This window comes from Sorex araneus, chromosome 1 (assembly GCF_027595985.1).
Source record: "Sorex araneus isolate mSorAra2 chromosome 1, mSorAra2.pri, whole genome shotgun sequence".
NCBI classification, from domain to species: Eukaryota; Metazoa; Chordata; class Mammalia; order Eulipotyphla; family Soricidae; genus Sorex; species Sorex araneus.
In genome coordinates, this window is record NC_073302.1 from 405,195,267 (window position 1) to 405,211,915 (window position 16,649).

A 16,649-nucleotide genomic window follows, 5' to 3' on the forward strand; every position below is an offset into this window, starting at 1 on the left:
GGTTCAATCCCCATGTCAGAGATGGCCCCCTGAGCACCGCTAGGAGTGATGCCTGAGCACTGAGCCAGGTGTAAGCCCTGAGTACAGTATGGCATCCCACCCCACCCCTGCTTTATCTCCCCAACACACACACCAAAATCCATTTCTCAGGGCCCAGGAGCTGGTTTAGTTGCTAGACAGTTCAAACACATGGCCAGCATGTGTGAAGCCTTAAGTTTGTTACCAGGCACCACCCAACTCTGAGCATCGCTGGGTGAGGCTCCTGGGAAAGCCAATTACAGAAGGAGGCAGGAGTGTATCTCAAATCTCAACTCCAAGGTGCCAGGTCCTGAACTCAGTCCTTGGCACGGTATGCCCATGCACCCCCTCCAGCACCACCAGTTATGGCTGCTAGAGAAAAAGAAATCTGCCTCCTCCCCCAATTCTTTTACTCACCCATTCATTCAAGATATATTTGATATTTGCATGAAGTCAATGAATATGCAAACACGTAATGGGTCCCAGACTCTGTACTAAGAACATTCTTATTATATTAGTTAGGCTGACGTTTGTCTGGAAATAACAGAAAACTTAATCTGGGTGGCACCAGTATGGAAGCTTTTTCTGCTCTAAGAAGTCCAGAGGCGACGGGAGTCCAGGGCAGACACTGCCACAAGACACCTAGGCTCCATCTTTCATTTTGTTCTTTCATCCAGACAGAGCCTGGTGCTCATGGTTACAAGATAGCTGCGATACTTCTGAGATGTTACCTTTAAGTTCCAGGCCAGAGTGTGTGTGTGTGTGTGTGTGTGTGTGTGTGTGTGTGAGCTCGCTCGCAAGAGAGAGAGGCCTCACCACATCTAATACAGATGAGAGTGAACAAGGTCATGGCCCCTTTAAAAGCACCCCCAGGTTCCTGAGAGAGTTCCCCAGGCTCAGCAGGCTGCTTTGCATGTAGGAAGGCCCTGAGCACAGAGCCAGGAGTAGCCCCTGAGCACTATCAGGCGTGGCTCAAAGCAAACAAAAATTAAAAATTGAAAAAACAACAACAAAAAACAGCCCCTAGATCAGGTTACTGCTCCTTCAGAGGATGGGCAGGACCCAGGTGGCACTGATGCCATAGGCGGCCCCAGAAGGGCCAAAAAACACCAGAGTCACTGCAGGTGGGCTAGGGATGGGTTTAACCGTGTGGGGGGAGGGGCTTCGTCAAGTTGCCAGTGAAAGTATTAATGAAGTTTTAGTACCGGTGCTGGAACTGGCAGTGACATGAAGTCTGCAAAGAGGGACCATAGTTCGGAGGAGCTCAGTGCCTCACTGGTTTGTTCTCGACATTTGGTCAGGCTGGATGCCATCCTTTCCTCTGTACAGGGAGGAAGCGGCTGATGGACCCGACCTAACCAGGGCCAGGACTTTGAAAAGCACAGGCATCCGGGTGTGGTGTGATGGGCAGGGTTCTGGCTGTGAAAGGCCCAGGTGTTCTATGTGCCGGGTGGAGATTCTCCATGGCCATCTCCGAGCTGGGCTTGTACAGGGGGTTGGGATGGGCCCAGGGGCTTACAGATTTGCCAGCTACTCTGGGCACTTTTGGTTGAGAAAGGCGTGGAAAACTGACTTATGAATGTTTCTCCCAGGAAGTTCTGGCCCCTGCATGAAAACTGATATGGGCTCTTTTGCCAATTCCTGAGGCAGAAAAGAGAGCACAGGGGCTAAAGCACCAGTTCAGTCCCTGGCACTGCAAATGGTCTCCCAGCACCACAGGGTGACTAGAGTCAGGAGCAAGCCCTGAGTTCCGCTAGATGTGGCCACACCCCCGCCCTTCCTAGGAAAGGTGCTGGGGATACCTAGGGAACAGGAAGGGCACTGTCACAGCACAAAGAAAGGGTGACACCAAGGGCAGAATGAGCCAGAACAGGGTAGAAGCAGATGAGCAGATGCTGGGTCAGGAGACCTGGGTTCTCATCAGAGGTGCTGGGACAAGCCACGGGCTCACTTTCTTCTCAGATCAGCGTGAACGGGCTGTTTGATGCACAGGAGACAGCAGCCTGGGTCAGGCTCTGTGTGGCACAGGACCCTCACTTCGATCCTGCAAAACCTCAAAGCACCTCCTGCCCAGAACCTTTAGCCAGAAGAGGCAGAGAGAATTATTTCCCCTGCTACCCTCCCAGAAGCAAGGTTATTGCTCTTTTAATTTAATCCTTTGTCTACCCCGGTGAAGACAAAGCACATTTTACTTTATGCAAGAGTCCTTCCCTAATGGGAAGGCTGGGAGTAAACCCCTGATGGAGGAATTGCTACACTAGATCACTTTGCCTCCAGCTGCGAAACTGATTAACGTCCTCTGGGTCTCAGAGGAGGCTTTGCGGCAGTCACTGGCCATTTGCTAGCAGAGGGGGAAGGGAGGGGTCTCGGAGCACCTCCTTTCAGGAGGTAGAGAAAGGACCGGAGGAGGAGACCCAGAGAACCCAGAGAAAAAAAATCCCAGTAACTAGAAGATGCTCAGTCTTCATGCTCTGAACCCACTGTGGAAGTGTGGGTTTCTGGGCAAGCGCCCCCTGAGCCCCATGGTTACAGAAGGTACACAGGGAAGGGCACTAAGACCACTTGATGGCCCCACGCCCATCTGCCCGCTAGCTGGTTAAGTCACCACACAAAGACTTCAAAATGGTTTCTGCTCCACGTTCTGGTTTAACAGCTCGAGCAGCTGGAGTTGGGGCGGGGGGGGGGGGGAAGCGGTAGTACTAGACCACATCACTCAATGATGTTCATGTGCCAGAAGAGCTACTTTTTATTTAGTTTGCTTTGGGGGCCACACCAATGGTCACTGTCACTGTCACTGTCATCCCATTGCTCATCGATTTGTTCGAGCGGGCACCAGTAACGTCTCTCATTGTGAGACTTATTGTTACTGTGTTTGGCATATCCAATACGCCATGGGTAGCTTGCCAGGCTCTGCCGTGTGGGTGCGATACTCTCAGTAGCTTGCCCGGCTCTCTGAGAGGGGCGGAGGAATCGAACATGGGTCAGCCGCGTGAAAGGCGAACGCCCTACCGCTGTGCTATCGCTCCAGCCCACACTGGTGGTACTCAGGGTTTATTCCTCACTCTGTGCTCAGGGATCACTGCTGGCAAACTCAGGGGACCATATGAGGCATGATATTGAACCCGGGCTGGCCACATGCAAGGCAAGCACCCTACCCTCTGTACAATCACTCTGGCCCGGAAGAGTTACTTTCTTGACTTGATGGGGATTATTATCATCCTTAAATCAGAGAACCCTGGGTCAAAGAGCAGGACCCAAGCTGCTCATGGACAGAGCATGGGGATCAGCTGTCAGGAAGGATGACATAGGAAAGCAATTTGCATTTAGAAACCTGGCTATTCTAACTCTAGAGATAGTCCAAGGTTCCTATCTATCCATTCAATCTCCCAAACAATATGAAAAATATAACCTATTTAAACGGTCACTCACAAAAAAAAAAAAAAAAGAAACCTGGTTATTCTTAAAAACATTCAAATACTTGCCTACAGCCCACTTAGCTCACCCTCACGGTATAGTACAAGCAGTCAGGGTTTGCATCAATTTGCTCTTGCTCTCTCTTGCTCCCTCCATCTCCGTCCCTCCCTCCCTCCTTCCCTCCCCCCTCTCTCTTTCTCTCTCATAAGGTTATGTTTTTCTCCTAGAAACTCTCCTCCTCTGAGTTGGGATTAGGAGGATGGTTGGGGGTTGTGGGGGAGCAGATTTGAGGCTTTTACAAAATATTCAGCTGAAACTGAAAAACAGTCACAGGAGTGTGGCAGTGCATTTAGAATGGGGCTAGAGCACAGTTGGGAGATAATGCAGAAGAGCCTCTGTGATTTATAGACTCCTTGTGATTCACACATGGAGAATGGGTCCTTCTCTTTCTTTCTCTGTCTGTCTGTCTTTGTCTCTGTTTCTGTCTGTCTCTGTCTCTCTCTGTGTCTCTCCTCTCTCTCTCTCTCTCTCTCTCTCTCTCTCTCTCTCTCTCTCTCTCTCTCTCTCTCTCTCTCAAATTTGGCTGGGGTGGCCTAGAAACTTCTAGAACAGCTCTGTTCTTAGGAAGCTGAGTTCCTGTTGCCAGATTCCATTGCAGGCCTGAGAGCAACTAATGATTGCAAACAAGCACGGGTTGAATCATGATCAGCCTCTGACTGCAACTGCAGAGAAGGCGCTGCGGGAGGTCGCGTGGCTGCCCGACATTTCTGAAAACTGGACTGCTTCCCTCCCCCCACTCCTCTTCAACCAGTGGCCCCTGGAAGCGAGCACTGGGGCAGGGAGCTGGGCTCCTGACTCTCACACGGACGCTTTATGTCCATGCTGCCAGGGGCTGCAAATAGAGAAATCCAGGCGCTGGTGAAGGAATATTCCCAGAGGGAAAGCCAGGGAGCCTGTCGGAGGAGCATTTGTTAACGGGATTGATCTGATTACTCAGAATTGATCTGATTACTAAGGACTTTTCTTTGCCAGTCCTGGAGCAGAGAGGGGCTGGAGCTGCTTTTCATTCTATTTAATTTCTGTTTTCCAAGAATGAATATCAAGGGAGCAGCTTTGATTAAACAAGCCTTTAAAAAGGGGAGAGAATGCCAGATTTTACAGAAAGCTTTGCTGAGGTGCTGGCAAATGGCCACACAACACAATATTTTTAGTCTATGGATATTATCTCCTATCTAACTACAAAACTGCAATTCCCATTAACACATGCCTATAGGTTCAGGGATAAAGGAAATTAGCATGGTGCTAGAACGAAAAAAAAAAAAAGAATTCAATTCCAGGCTAGCCAGCTTCTAACAGGAAAGAAAAAGAAAATTCCTGTGCTCCTGGTTGTACAGTTTTTCACCCTTTTTATCTGCTATTTTTTTTCTTTCTTGCTGTGCCTGGAGGCAGAACTCGACAAGATTTCAGACCCAGATTTTAGATTCAATTTCAGACCTAGTATTACCAAATAAAAACTGATCTCTAAAAAAAATGAATTTGGCAAGATGTTTTGTTGTTGTTGTTGTCTTTAAATTTTACTTTAAGATTCTTTTTGTTTGTTTGGTTGGGGGCCCTACCTAGCTGTGTTTAAGCTTTGCTTCTGGTTCTGTGCTCAGGGATCATACCTGGTGGTGGTCAGGGGACCGTCTGTGTGATACTGGGGATCAAACTGGGGTCAGCCACATGCAATGCAAGTGCCTTAACCCCTATACTTTCTCTGCAGCCCATTGTTTCATTTCAACAGGAAATAAACAAGAAAAACCTCCATATATAACTATTTAGCTATTGTTTTGAGGGGACCACATGCAATAATGTTTGGGGACAACTTCTGACTCTGCTCAGGAGTGAACCCTGGTGATACTTAGGGAATCCTATTTGACACTAAGGATTTGAACAGGGGGGGTGTCTGTCAGCCTTATCTCCTGTACTATGTCTCCAACCCCCCCATATGTATCATTTAATAAAGATTAGTGGAGCATGTACCATGTGTCTGGCACAGGAAAGAGCTGTGAGTGATATGAAACCCTTCCCTTGCAACTTTTAGGCTCCGATTCCGTGGTAGTAGTTACCATACACTGAAAAGTTTCCACATGTGACTATTGTTCTAGCTCTAATGTGAGAACCTCAGGGGGTCCCCATTTTTATTACACTCTTGACTAGCCCTCATGGCTGGAACCTGAATAGAGAACCCACAGTCGGACTCCACAGAGGTCGCACTTAGCCCAATGGCTCCAATTCATCGTCTTCTACTCCAGACAGAGCTAAAAGGACCTGTCCCTCATCTGTATTCTGACCCTTTCAGAATACTCTCCCGCATCTTCAGGGCTTTCCCCACTACATTGACCATAAGCTTGTGGAGAACAACGTCTGACATTTCCATAACCACAGACTGGACATTGTTTGAGACTACCCAGAACTGAGACCCAGCTTCTATGGCATCTTTGTAGCCCTGTATAAAAGCCATCCTGGTTCAGGAGCATATCACAACTGCTCCACCAGGACCTGTGTTCTAGTACATCCAGCTCAAGCCAGACATCTCTAGTTATGATGGGATCATTTGCTGAGAGACACAGGACTGCTCTGAGAACAAGCAGAAAGCTGGCTGCGAGTCAGTGGGGGGCCTTGGGATTTAAGTATGCTGCTCTGAAGGGCCTCTTAGTGATTTATAGCTTGGGGAGATGGGAGAAGGATGCTTCTTAGAATTGTTAAAATATTCTCTCTTCAAAACAACGGGGTTGGGGTGTAGGGGGAGGGACAGAGACATAGTCCATGGGTTAAGGCATTTGTCTCATATTCAATCAGCCCAAATTCAATCCCTGGTATTATGTGTGGGCCCTTGAGCATTACCAGGAGTAAGTTCCTTAAAACAGAGCCAGGACTAAGACCCGAGCCCAGTCAGATGTGGTCCCAAGCCCCCCAAAAAAACCAAACAGGCAGGAATCAACCTAAATGAACAAGAAAGACATCGACAAATAACCACCTGCAGTTAGGATCTGTTTCATTATTAACCAACCAGGCTGTAAAATCAGATTTGAGGACATTGGGAAATACTGAAGCTATCAAAGAAAAGAACGAGGTATTAGAATTTTGATTAGAACATCCTCTTGTTTTTTTTTCCGAGGGTGTTTGGGTAGAAAAGAAAAGAAACCTATTATGAACATGATGAGATTTCACAGGTGACTAATATCAGGTTTCCTTTTCATACTTTTCTGTCTTTATCAATTTCCACACAAAATTGTTCATTACTGCTAGAAAGGTGTTATTAAAAAATAAGTGGAAGGTAAACACTTTAAAGATGGTTTTTAAAACCTTCTGAGAGTGCTAAAGAAACCTCTGATCTCTCTGCTGTGTTTTCCTCACTCTTCTCCGGTGGAAGGCTCAGCTCTGATCACAGCCCAGCAAGTGCCTGGGTTGGAACCCTTGGCTGATGGCTCCTTTGATTCTAGACTTCAGGGACTGTGCTCTGGGGACACAGCATCCACCGATGACCTGATGCAGAGATCTGAGACCTGGAGGAGAGACCATCCCTCATCCTAGTAGGAAAGAATGAAACCTCCTAACCTGAAAGTTCTTCGGAACAAAAGGATGGACGTGTGGGTGTCTTTTGTGCTGCTCTGGCCTTTCACATTGCACAGCACGTGACTTTCAGTTTATGCCCAGTACGCAAGCGCAGTGAGTGGTATCCCTCATAAATGACGCACCAGGAAGGGGCTCTTCTTAGATCTTGTGCTGAGGGACACGTTTCTTCTTCCCTTCACCCCTACCTTATCTGTTCATTATTTCTTTATCATAAGAAGCTATCTTTAGCTCAAAGAGTCATGCTTTATAATCTAGGCATTCCTGTGAGGAACAAAGCTCTACAGAAATCAACCCAAACAAATTCTTCTGCTTTTTGGGTCACACCCAGAGATGCTCAGGGGTTACTCCTGGCCCTGCACTCAGAAATTACTCCTGGTGGTGCTCGGGGGACCATATGAGATGCTGGAAATTGAACCCAGGTTGGCCGCGTGCAAGGCAAACACCCAACCCTCTGTGCTATTGCTACAGCTCCCTCAATTTTTTTTTTTATGGAGCCATCACTTCTAATCTGTTTTCCTTCCTAGACCAGGAACACCCAATTTGGAGATGGATGCGACCCCCAAGCTATAATATTGTATCGATGCTCAAACAACATGAAATCACAGTTGCTTGTATGAAAGACCAGATGCTTGGGGTTTTGCCAAAGCATTGAGAGATGTAGTAGATTTTCCTTTTTTATCCTTCTGGCAGGATCCTTTTCCTCTCACCCAGGTCTTGCTTCTGCCTTGTTGGTTCCTTCTTGGAAGCAAGGGAGCATCTGGTATAGCTTGGGGGTAGGAGGTATTGTGGCCATGAAGAAAAACATCAATGGTCTTCAGGCTCTATGCTCAGGGATCACTCCTGGCAGTGCTCAGGGACCATATATGGTGCTAAGGACTGAATTGGGTCAGCTGCATGCAAGGCAAGTGCCTTACCCACCATACTATCTCTCTAGCCCCTTAAAATATCCTTTAAGAATAGAGACCAGATCTGACTGGCTTAGTTTCACCCTTATTAATATTATCTGGTAGTGGTGATCCAACAGGATTGGATAAAGTCAACACAAAATCGAAGCCAGGGATGTCCTGGGAAGTAGAAGGGCAATTCCAGTGACATACATGAGGTTGAATTCAGAAGCAAGTTCCCTAGACAGAAAGTTGGTCATTAAAGGAGGGTTCAAAAAACAGCTTTTCAGGGTGTGTCCAGTGAAGGGCAAGGACTCAGACCAACAGATCTAAGTACTTCTTGATTCAGAATCCTGTGGATTCTTCCCATTTGAAACTCATTTTGGTGCATCAAGAATGTTGCCTGGGTCAAGAATATCAAATAGCCACTGAACCAAGCCATCTCAGAGAATTAAAGGTGCTTAATTGCTTGCTTTTTTTCCCCCTTAGTATTTCCTGGTTTCTCCCATAAACAACTTCAATATGTCTGCGAATGGGACCCTCTTCTCCACAACCACATTTGACTTTGAAGCGGGACCCAACAGGTAGTCTTTGCGAATCTTGTGGGAAGTGCTTTGTACCTGAAGGTCAAGAGCAACCTGAGAGAGCAGACCTTGGTCCATTTTGAGGGTGCTGAACCTCCCCATTAAGTTCAGGGGGCAGTGAGCTGCCCCGAGGCAGAAGGAATAACGTTTGGAGTTTCAGGTAGTCCTCCATTCCTAAAACTTTACCCCCAGAAAATCCAAACCGAGATGAGGAAGAAGGTTCCCAAGGCCTTTGGAGATGCCCATCTGGCAGGGGAGAAGCAGCAGGAGACGGCCTGAGAAGGGAGGTGCAGCCAGGCCGGGGGCACACCCAGGCTAGGGGGCAACCCAGGTGTGCTTCCTGGCTCCTGACTCAGGGTGTGAGAACCTGGCTCATTACCTCACCCCGGGGAGTTTTCCTCCTGTGCATGTGGTTCCCTGTGGGGTCTGCTGAGGCCCACAGGAGGTGAGTGTGGCCGGGGTGGGCACGCTCTGTGAGGGGATGGGGCCCTGGGTGCGGGATGCAGGCAAGAGCTTTAGAGATGGAGAAAGAAGGCAGTGGGTCTGACTCGGGAGCCCTCGGCTGGCGGGGAGGTGCTGGCCAGAAAGGGGCCGGGGTCTTGCCTTCTTCCTCCCACCTGTAGTGGAGCAGAGCTTGACTCTCTCCCTGGCGATGTTTCCCTGGCAGTTACCATCTCCCTGTGGAAGTGAGGGACAGCCACGGGCTCAGAGCTTCCACGGACCTCTACGTGAACATTGTCAATATCAACGATGAACGCCCCCGCTTTACCAGGTAGGTGTTGCTGCTCAGACGGATGGATGTGCCGCACCACACAAGCTCGTGGCAGATGGGAAACCAAGGAGGGCTCAAAAGCCCAGGGTTTTTTGTGTCTCCTCTCTCTTTCTCTCTCTCTTTCCCTCGCTCTCTCTGTTTTTGGGCCACACCTAGCAGTGCTCAGGAATTGCTCATGGCTCTGCACTCAGAAATTGCTATTGGCAATGCTCAGGCAATGTGCATGGGATGCCGTGGGTGGAACCCAGGTCAGCTGTGTGCTAGGTACGTGCTCTGTACACTGTCCTATCACTCCGACCGCTCCTTTGTGTCTTTCATCTGGGCCTCCAGACACCCCTTACTCACCTCTGCGCCCCATGCCTCCACCCCACATGCATGATGAGACTGTGGTTCAGGTGGGCAAGGTGTGTGGTTTGGGCACAGCTGTGTGCAGGGGCAGTGAAGACATAAGGAGGTGGTTTCAGAAGTGAGTTGTGGTGAGGATAAGCGCAGACTCGCTGAGTGCCCTTAAAGCATCAACCTTGGACTGAGGAGATGGGGGCAGGGGAAGGGTTCGGGGTGGGGGGCCTCAGAAGCTGCCCAGCTGCCCTCTGTTGTATACGCTAAAGTTTCTTCCCATCACTGGGGATGCAGAAAATACCTGGCAGCTCCCGCATCCACAGAGGTGAGGAATGAAGTGAATGTGATGGCAAACCTATGCAAGGCATGCAGTAGCCCCCACCAACACAGGGCACACAAAAAGCCCTAGCCTGCGACTGATGGAGAATTGAGGAGGGGATGATGGCATCCTGGACTGGGATCCCGTCCCCTGCAAACCACTTGGCTCCCAAACTCTGCAGGCTCCCTTCCTGAAGTGGGAAGGAGTCAGCCCCAAGGAAAGGGGCAGTGTCACCCGCCTGGGTGCACTGATGACTGGGCTGGATTCAGCTCGGGAGCCCCTGCCAGCAAAAGGAAGCAGGCAGAATGCTGGCGAGGGCACGCTCAAGTTAGGAGATGGGAAAGCCAGCTCCACATTCCCAGACTAGCCCAGTGCCATTTGGCAAAGCATGTCCCTGCCACACCACTTCTGGACACACTGTGGAGTCAGCGGTTCCTCGTGGGGTGCCCATGTGCAGCCTGGCCCGGCACTCACAGCCCGTGGCCTGCTGCTCCGAGGCTGCTGCAGTGCGTTTCTGCTGACGGGGCTCCTCCAGGCAGTCTATAAATAGTTGTGACATTGGAGCCCAGATCCAGACTCCAGTGCTGGCCCACACAACACGGGCGCTTCATTATAACCCCCAAAGGAGGAGCTGGCCAGCAGGCCACCACCCAGCCCAGTGGCTCTTGGGACCCAGGTCCCATGGAAGCAGCCTGCTAATCCACTCACAGACACCCCCTTCTCCGGAGCACCAGGCTGCTGTCCACAATGGGTCAGTGATAAAGATGTGGGGTGAAGCAAGGAGGGGAGGGATGCAGAAACATGCCGTGGAAGCATGTTTATACCTCTGGGCTACACTTCTGCCCATGGCCTGGGATGCGGAAACGGGTGTGCCATGGATTGGGGCGGAGAGCAGGGAAGGGGTGGCCGTCCAAGGCTGGACTGAGCCTCTGTCCATGGACCAGAAGCGTTCGTTGCCAGCAGGGCCACTTTCTTCCTTTGGTTACTGGGAGCAGAATCCAATCACTCCTGACAAAGTGCTCAGATGTCCACCCGCCTTCACAGCCTCACTCTGGCTCCTCTGTCCGTGTGCCAGTTCTAATCTACCCATCCCTCCCTGCCCCTTGGGCAGTACTACTGGCGGTCTCTCCCTTTGATCTCAGGTGGTATCAAACATTTGAAAGCTTTACAGGCTCACACCAGGTGCTTGAGGGCCCCCGCTGTCAGGAAATCTGAACACTTGACTGTGAAACACACATGACTCCCCTCAGCTCACATCCTGGCAAGCTTGGCACTTGCTGTTTCTGTAGAGCTCTACATTTCAGAGGAAGGTGGCAGATATTTCTTTCCTCTTTTTTAAAAAATGGACGTCTGGGACTATTCGGTCTGGTATCTGGCAGTGCAGACCCGCTTTTCTGAGCCTCCTGAATCCTCATTCATAAGACAGAACCATCTTATGAGTCACCCAGGATTCACTCCCACATTGTCACATTGCTCTTGTGTCGACATTGCTCTTGCCTCCACTGATGTTTTGATGCTCTACTCAGTGATAAGGGGGTGAAGGATTTGGGGAGCTAAGAGGGGGTCAGAGCTTCACTCTGTTGGGGGCACTACAGGGTCCCTATGCTTTAAACAGATCATGACTCTGGTCTGAAGGGAACACTTATGTTGAATAATGTTTTTATGCATACCTGGGGTTCTTGGATCTCCCCAAATTCAATCACTGTCACTGTCATCCCGTTGCTCGAGCGGGCACCAGTAATGTCTCCATTGTGAGACTTGTTGCTGTTTTTGGCATATCAAATACACCATGGGTAGCTTGCCAGGCTCTGCTGTGCAGGCAGGATATTCTCGGTAGTTTGCCAGGCTCTCCAAGAGGGATGGAGGAATTGAACCCAGGTCCGAAGCATGCGAGGCAAACATCCTATCAGCTGTGCTATTGCTCCAGCCCTGCTCATAGTAACCACTGGAAAAAGTAACCCTGCTGGAAGGGAGAGCTCTCGGTGAGGGCAGAGGTTCAGTCTGCCCTTCCTCCCTTCTCCTGATATTGGTGGGACCCATGGGTGGCTTATGTGAAGCGGGGAGGAGAAAAACCGTCACTTTCTCCCCATCTACCTCTGCCACCGGGGACCCAGGGTTACTAGGTTCTTGCCTCACCTTGCAGAAAAGAATTTCAGGAGTAAACAAGCAGTGAAGTGAAACATTTTATTTGGTGGTTTTGAAGGGAAGGAGGAAGAGAAAGTGGGAGAGAGAGAATGTGTTCAAGAGAAAACCTGGGCTTTTTCAAGGGCAGAGAAAGCCCCTACACACATCCCAGCATTAGGCACGAAAACACAAAAGTACACATCTCAAGAGGAGGTGTGCTCGGGCAACACGTGCTTGGGCGCCATATGTGCTCGGCCACGTGGGTACAAGCAGCACATGGGTGCCCTTTCTGTGTTCAAGGTGGCCTTCATAGAGTTTCTCCAACCTTCCCCCAAGTGGGGCTTCTGCTAGTCAAAATCCGTTGCTAAGGGGGTTACAAGAGGGTTGGGAGTGGTGATGGTCTTCTTTGAAATTCCTTTCTTGGCCTTTTATTTCTACTGGAGCTTCTGCCAGGGGGTGGGGTGTGTCCAGCCTTCTCTGGGTGTTGTTGGTGCCAGGTGAGGGTCTTATCAGGCCTTAGTTCCCATTTTCTACAATGATGGCTATCGCAACATCAGGGCTATTACTTCCCAGGAAATGTACTGCCATCGCCTGGGGAGGGGCCTTCCCTATCTGCCTGCCTACATCACTTCCACGGCACCTTCCTGTTCCTGCATTCCTCCCTTCCTTGCTTCGTGCACATTTGCATAACTGACCCTTATGGGTAGTGACAGAGAGCTCCTGAGACGGGAGGGGGGTGTCTGTGGGAGAGCAGTTTAGCTGGCTGCCTCCGAGGGGCCCTGGGTGTGGAGAGCTCAGGGCCCAGGGGGGCCTGTTGGACGACTAAGATCCCTGTGCCCCCAGCAGTGGGCTGTACCTGTGGAAGGTCACCTCATAATTGAGGGGCCAACCCAGGAGTTGAGGGGGAGCCCTAATGGTCCCAGGGTTACAGCTCCAGCTGCATTTCCTTTCCCTCTCCTCTCTCCGTCCTCTGGCCTCCCTGCCCTTCAGGAGTGACGAGACAGGTTACAAAGGATCAGTCACTCAGACAGGACACAGCAACTCTGTTTAAAGAAGTTGGAAAATCCCAACTTAAGAAATCTCTAACATTAGTCATTAAAACGTTTCACTTGGGCTGGGAAGATAGTACAGTGGGTAGACACTTGCCTTGTGAGTGGCCAGCCAGGGTTTGATTTCCAGCACTGCAGGGTCCTACAAGACCTGCCAGTAGATGCTCCTGAGCACAGAGCCAGGAGTAAGTCCTGAGTACCACCAGGTGTGGCCCCAAACCAAACTATCCTCTTTTTTATATAGTTGGTTTGCAACATTGCAGAATTTCAGGGATATGGCATAATCCCCTTATTTGTATGTAAGACTCACCCTCTCCACCAGAACATCCCAGTGCCACTCCACCACCAAAAGATCCCTTTCCTCATCCCTCCTACCCAGTCCCCATTCTCTCCAGTAGCTACCATAGTTTTCATTGAGTCTTAGAGTTAGTTTTGTTCGATTTTGCCAATTCATTTGCTTGAGTCATATTCCACCTAGGGGTGAAAACATCTGACCGTTATCTTTTACTTCCTTACATCACTACAAGCTCTATCCATATTATGTAAAAGAACACAATTTCACTTTTTATTTTGGTGGGGTAGGTAGGGGTTGGGTCATACCCAACAGTGCTCAGGTCTTACTCCTTGCTCTCTGGGCTCGGGGATCACTCTTAAAAGTGCTCAAGTTGGGGCTGGAGAGATAACACAGCGGGGAGGGCGTTTGCCTTGCACGCGGCCGACCCGGGTTTGATTCCCAGCATCCCATATGGTCCCCCGAGCAGCGCCAGGAGTGATTCCTGAGTGCAGAACCAGGAGTCAGCCCTGAGCATCACCGGGTGTGACCCAAAAAGCAAAAAAAAAAGAAAGAAAGAAAGAAAGAAAGAAAGAAAGAAAGAAAGAAAGAAAGAAAGAAAGAAAGAAAGAAAGAAAGAAAGAAAGAAAGAAAGAAAGAAAGAAAGAAAAGAAGTGCTCAAGTAGATCAGTATCTGGGATCAGACTCAGGTTGGCCTCATGCAAGGTAAACGCCTTAGCTGCTGTATTATCTCTCTGAACCCTCAATTGCATCTTTTGAACAGCAGAGAGGTATTCCATCACATAAGCCCTGCCACAAATTCTTTATCCAGGGCTCTGTTGATGGGAATCCAGTAGGAAACTGCTAAATTTGAGATGATTGTTGACCCCACTGAAATCATTTTCCCTTAGCTAAAGGATGTCTTGCAGCTATTTTAAAACAATAAGCCTCCCTTGGTGCTTTCAATGATACTCAAGTTAACAATGTTGTACACTTAATACTTTTCAAAAGACTACAGTGGTCTGAGGGAGATGGGTGAATTGGTTCCTTGGGATTAGGTTGTAAACAGCCTTGGGGGAAGATCCTGCTACTAGGCTTCTGCTTCTGCAGGGTTCTGAGTCTGGTGAGAGAGCTGCTGACCCCCTTGTTCCTGCCGCTCCGGAGGGCCCGCAAGTTGAGGATGTTAATGCTGCCTCCTCAGACGGGATGGGGAAAAGGGGAAAAGTGAACAAAGGCACTGGAGAGTAAAATCTAGAAGTTTTGTCACTTCTTTGGCTACTGGTGGCATCCATGGGGTAGGAGTCAGGAACTTACAGATCCAGTTATGATAACTTTTTTCTCCAAGTGTTTGAGGGAACCATATTGGGAAGAAGGAAGAGGGCTGGGCAGACTGTCAGTCTTCATCTTCAAAATGCCACCTAGGCAGACAGACTTTGGCACAGTCCCTAGCTTATCACCACAGGAATGTGATCCTCAGAAACAAAAGCCAACTGCCCCCACCCTCTTCCAGGGAAGAGCGCTCTCTCTTCCTGAAGCTGCAGCTCCAATAGCTCCGCACCGTGTTTAGCACTAACCTAACTCTCCACCTCCTAGGTTTCATGCTCCCATGGCCCTGAAAATTCACTCCAGCTGCTGTGTTTCTGTTCCAGCTTAAAGCGAGTGTATAGGATTCCCGAGGAGCTGAGTGTGGGAACCATTGTGGCCAATATCACCGCAGAGGACCCGGATGATAAAGGCTTTGCCCACTTTCTCCTTTACAGCATCACAACTGTTAACAGCTATTTCAGGATCAGTCCATGTAAGTCATACAAACACCAACACACTCACATGCACAAACACACACTCATGTACATGCACTCACATGCATCCATACGCTCATGCACACGTATGCTTACATGCACACACACCCACACTCACAGACAGATTCATACATACTCACATCTGCACACTCATGCTCTCACCACAGAAAGACATACTCACATGCACTCATACATACACATACTCTCACACATAATCACACATAGACACATGCATATACTCATGCACTCACATGCACTATGCACCAGGTATACACATACTCACACATGCACATACTCATACATCCATACCCACACACACATACACTCATGTACTCACATACACACAGACATACCCACATACTCACACACATTCACACACTCACACATCCATACTCATAGACACACTCACACACGCACATACACCCACACACACCCACTTGCACATGTGTGCATGCGCACACACACACACATACACACACACATCTTTCTGTGCATCCTACTAACTTAGCTCTTTCAAAGGTTTTACAAAGTTTCTGTCTTTGGATCTGGGACATGTCCTAGGGCAACATTTCCCAAATGGGACCATAAGGTCCCAAATCGATCCCCAGGGTATTCTAATGGGACCACAGGAAACAATCACATAAGTAAGAGGGCCACAACATAAGACCAACAGAAGGTAATGAGTACTATCACAAAAAGGAAAAAAAGTTTGGAAGGAGATCAGTGGTTGGGAAATGGTTAAGAATCACTGCCCTAGAATAGCTGAAGTTGGAACCGGAGCAATAGTACAGCAGGTAGGGCACTTGCCTTGCACACAACTGACCTGGGTTCAATCCCCAGCATCCCATATGGTCCCTCAGGCACTGTCAGCAGTGATTCCTGAGTGCAGAACCAGGAGTTACCCCTGAGCATCGCCGGGTGTGACCCAAAAAGAAAAAAAAAGGAAAAAAATATCTGAAGTTACCAGGATTAAAACATGTTTTAACATCATTCAACAGACATGTTAAAAGCAACTTATAGGGGTATTGGGAAACTGAACAGGACCCTGTATGGCCTGTCTCATCCTTTATCTATGTGGTCAGTGGATCTGTAAGGACAGACAACTGACAACTTCTTGGCCCTAAGGTTATCTCAAAGTGTTCTAGAGAGATGACCCAGACCAGTGCTGTCCAGTGGAAACAGAGTGGAAGCAGATCTACACACTGAAGACTCTCATAGTTACATTCTTTAAAATAAAATGAAATGGGTGAAATTAACTTTAATAAGGCATTTTACTGATCTCAATATATAACAAATATTAATATTTTGCATGTAATACTTACTTGAAAGCTATTAATCAGGAACTTATATGTGCTTGTACTGTCATCAAGGTGTTTGTGTACCCTATCTCATCACAGAAGACTCACAGATTTCATCCAAATTTTTTTTTGCATGAAGTAGGGTGCAAACATTATGTGA

At 48.9% G+C, this 16,649-nt stretch overlaps 1 protein-coding gene across 1 annotated transcript in view; it reads left to right on the forward strand.

The window, feature by feature from the left end:
- CDHR3 (cadherin related family member 3) overlaps positions 1 to 16,649 on the forward strand; it is a 70,743-nt gene that overhangs the window by 23,734 nt on the left and 30,360 nt on the right. Inside the window, exons 5-7 of the mRNA XM_055121328.1 lie at positions 8,424 to 8,518; positions 9,186 to 9,290; positions 15,042 to 15,190. Of these exons, the coding sequence (XP_054977303.1) occupies positions 8,424 to 8,518; positions 9,186 to 9,290; positions 15,042 to 15,190 (349 nt within the window). The remainder of the gene's footprint in view (positions 1 to 8,423; positions 8,519 to 9,185; positions 9,291 to 15,041; positions 15,191 to 16,649) is intronic.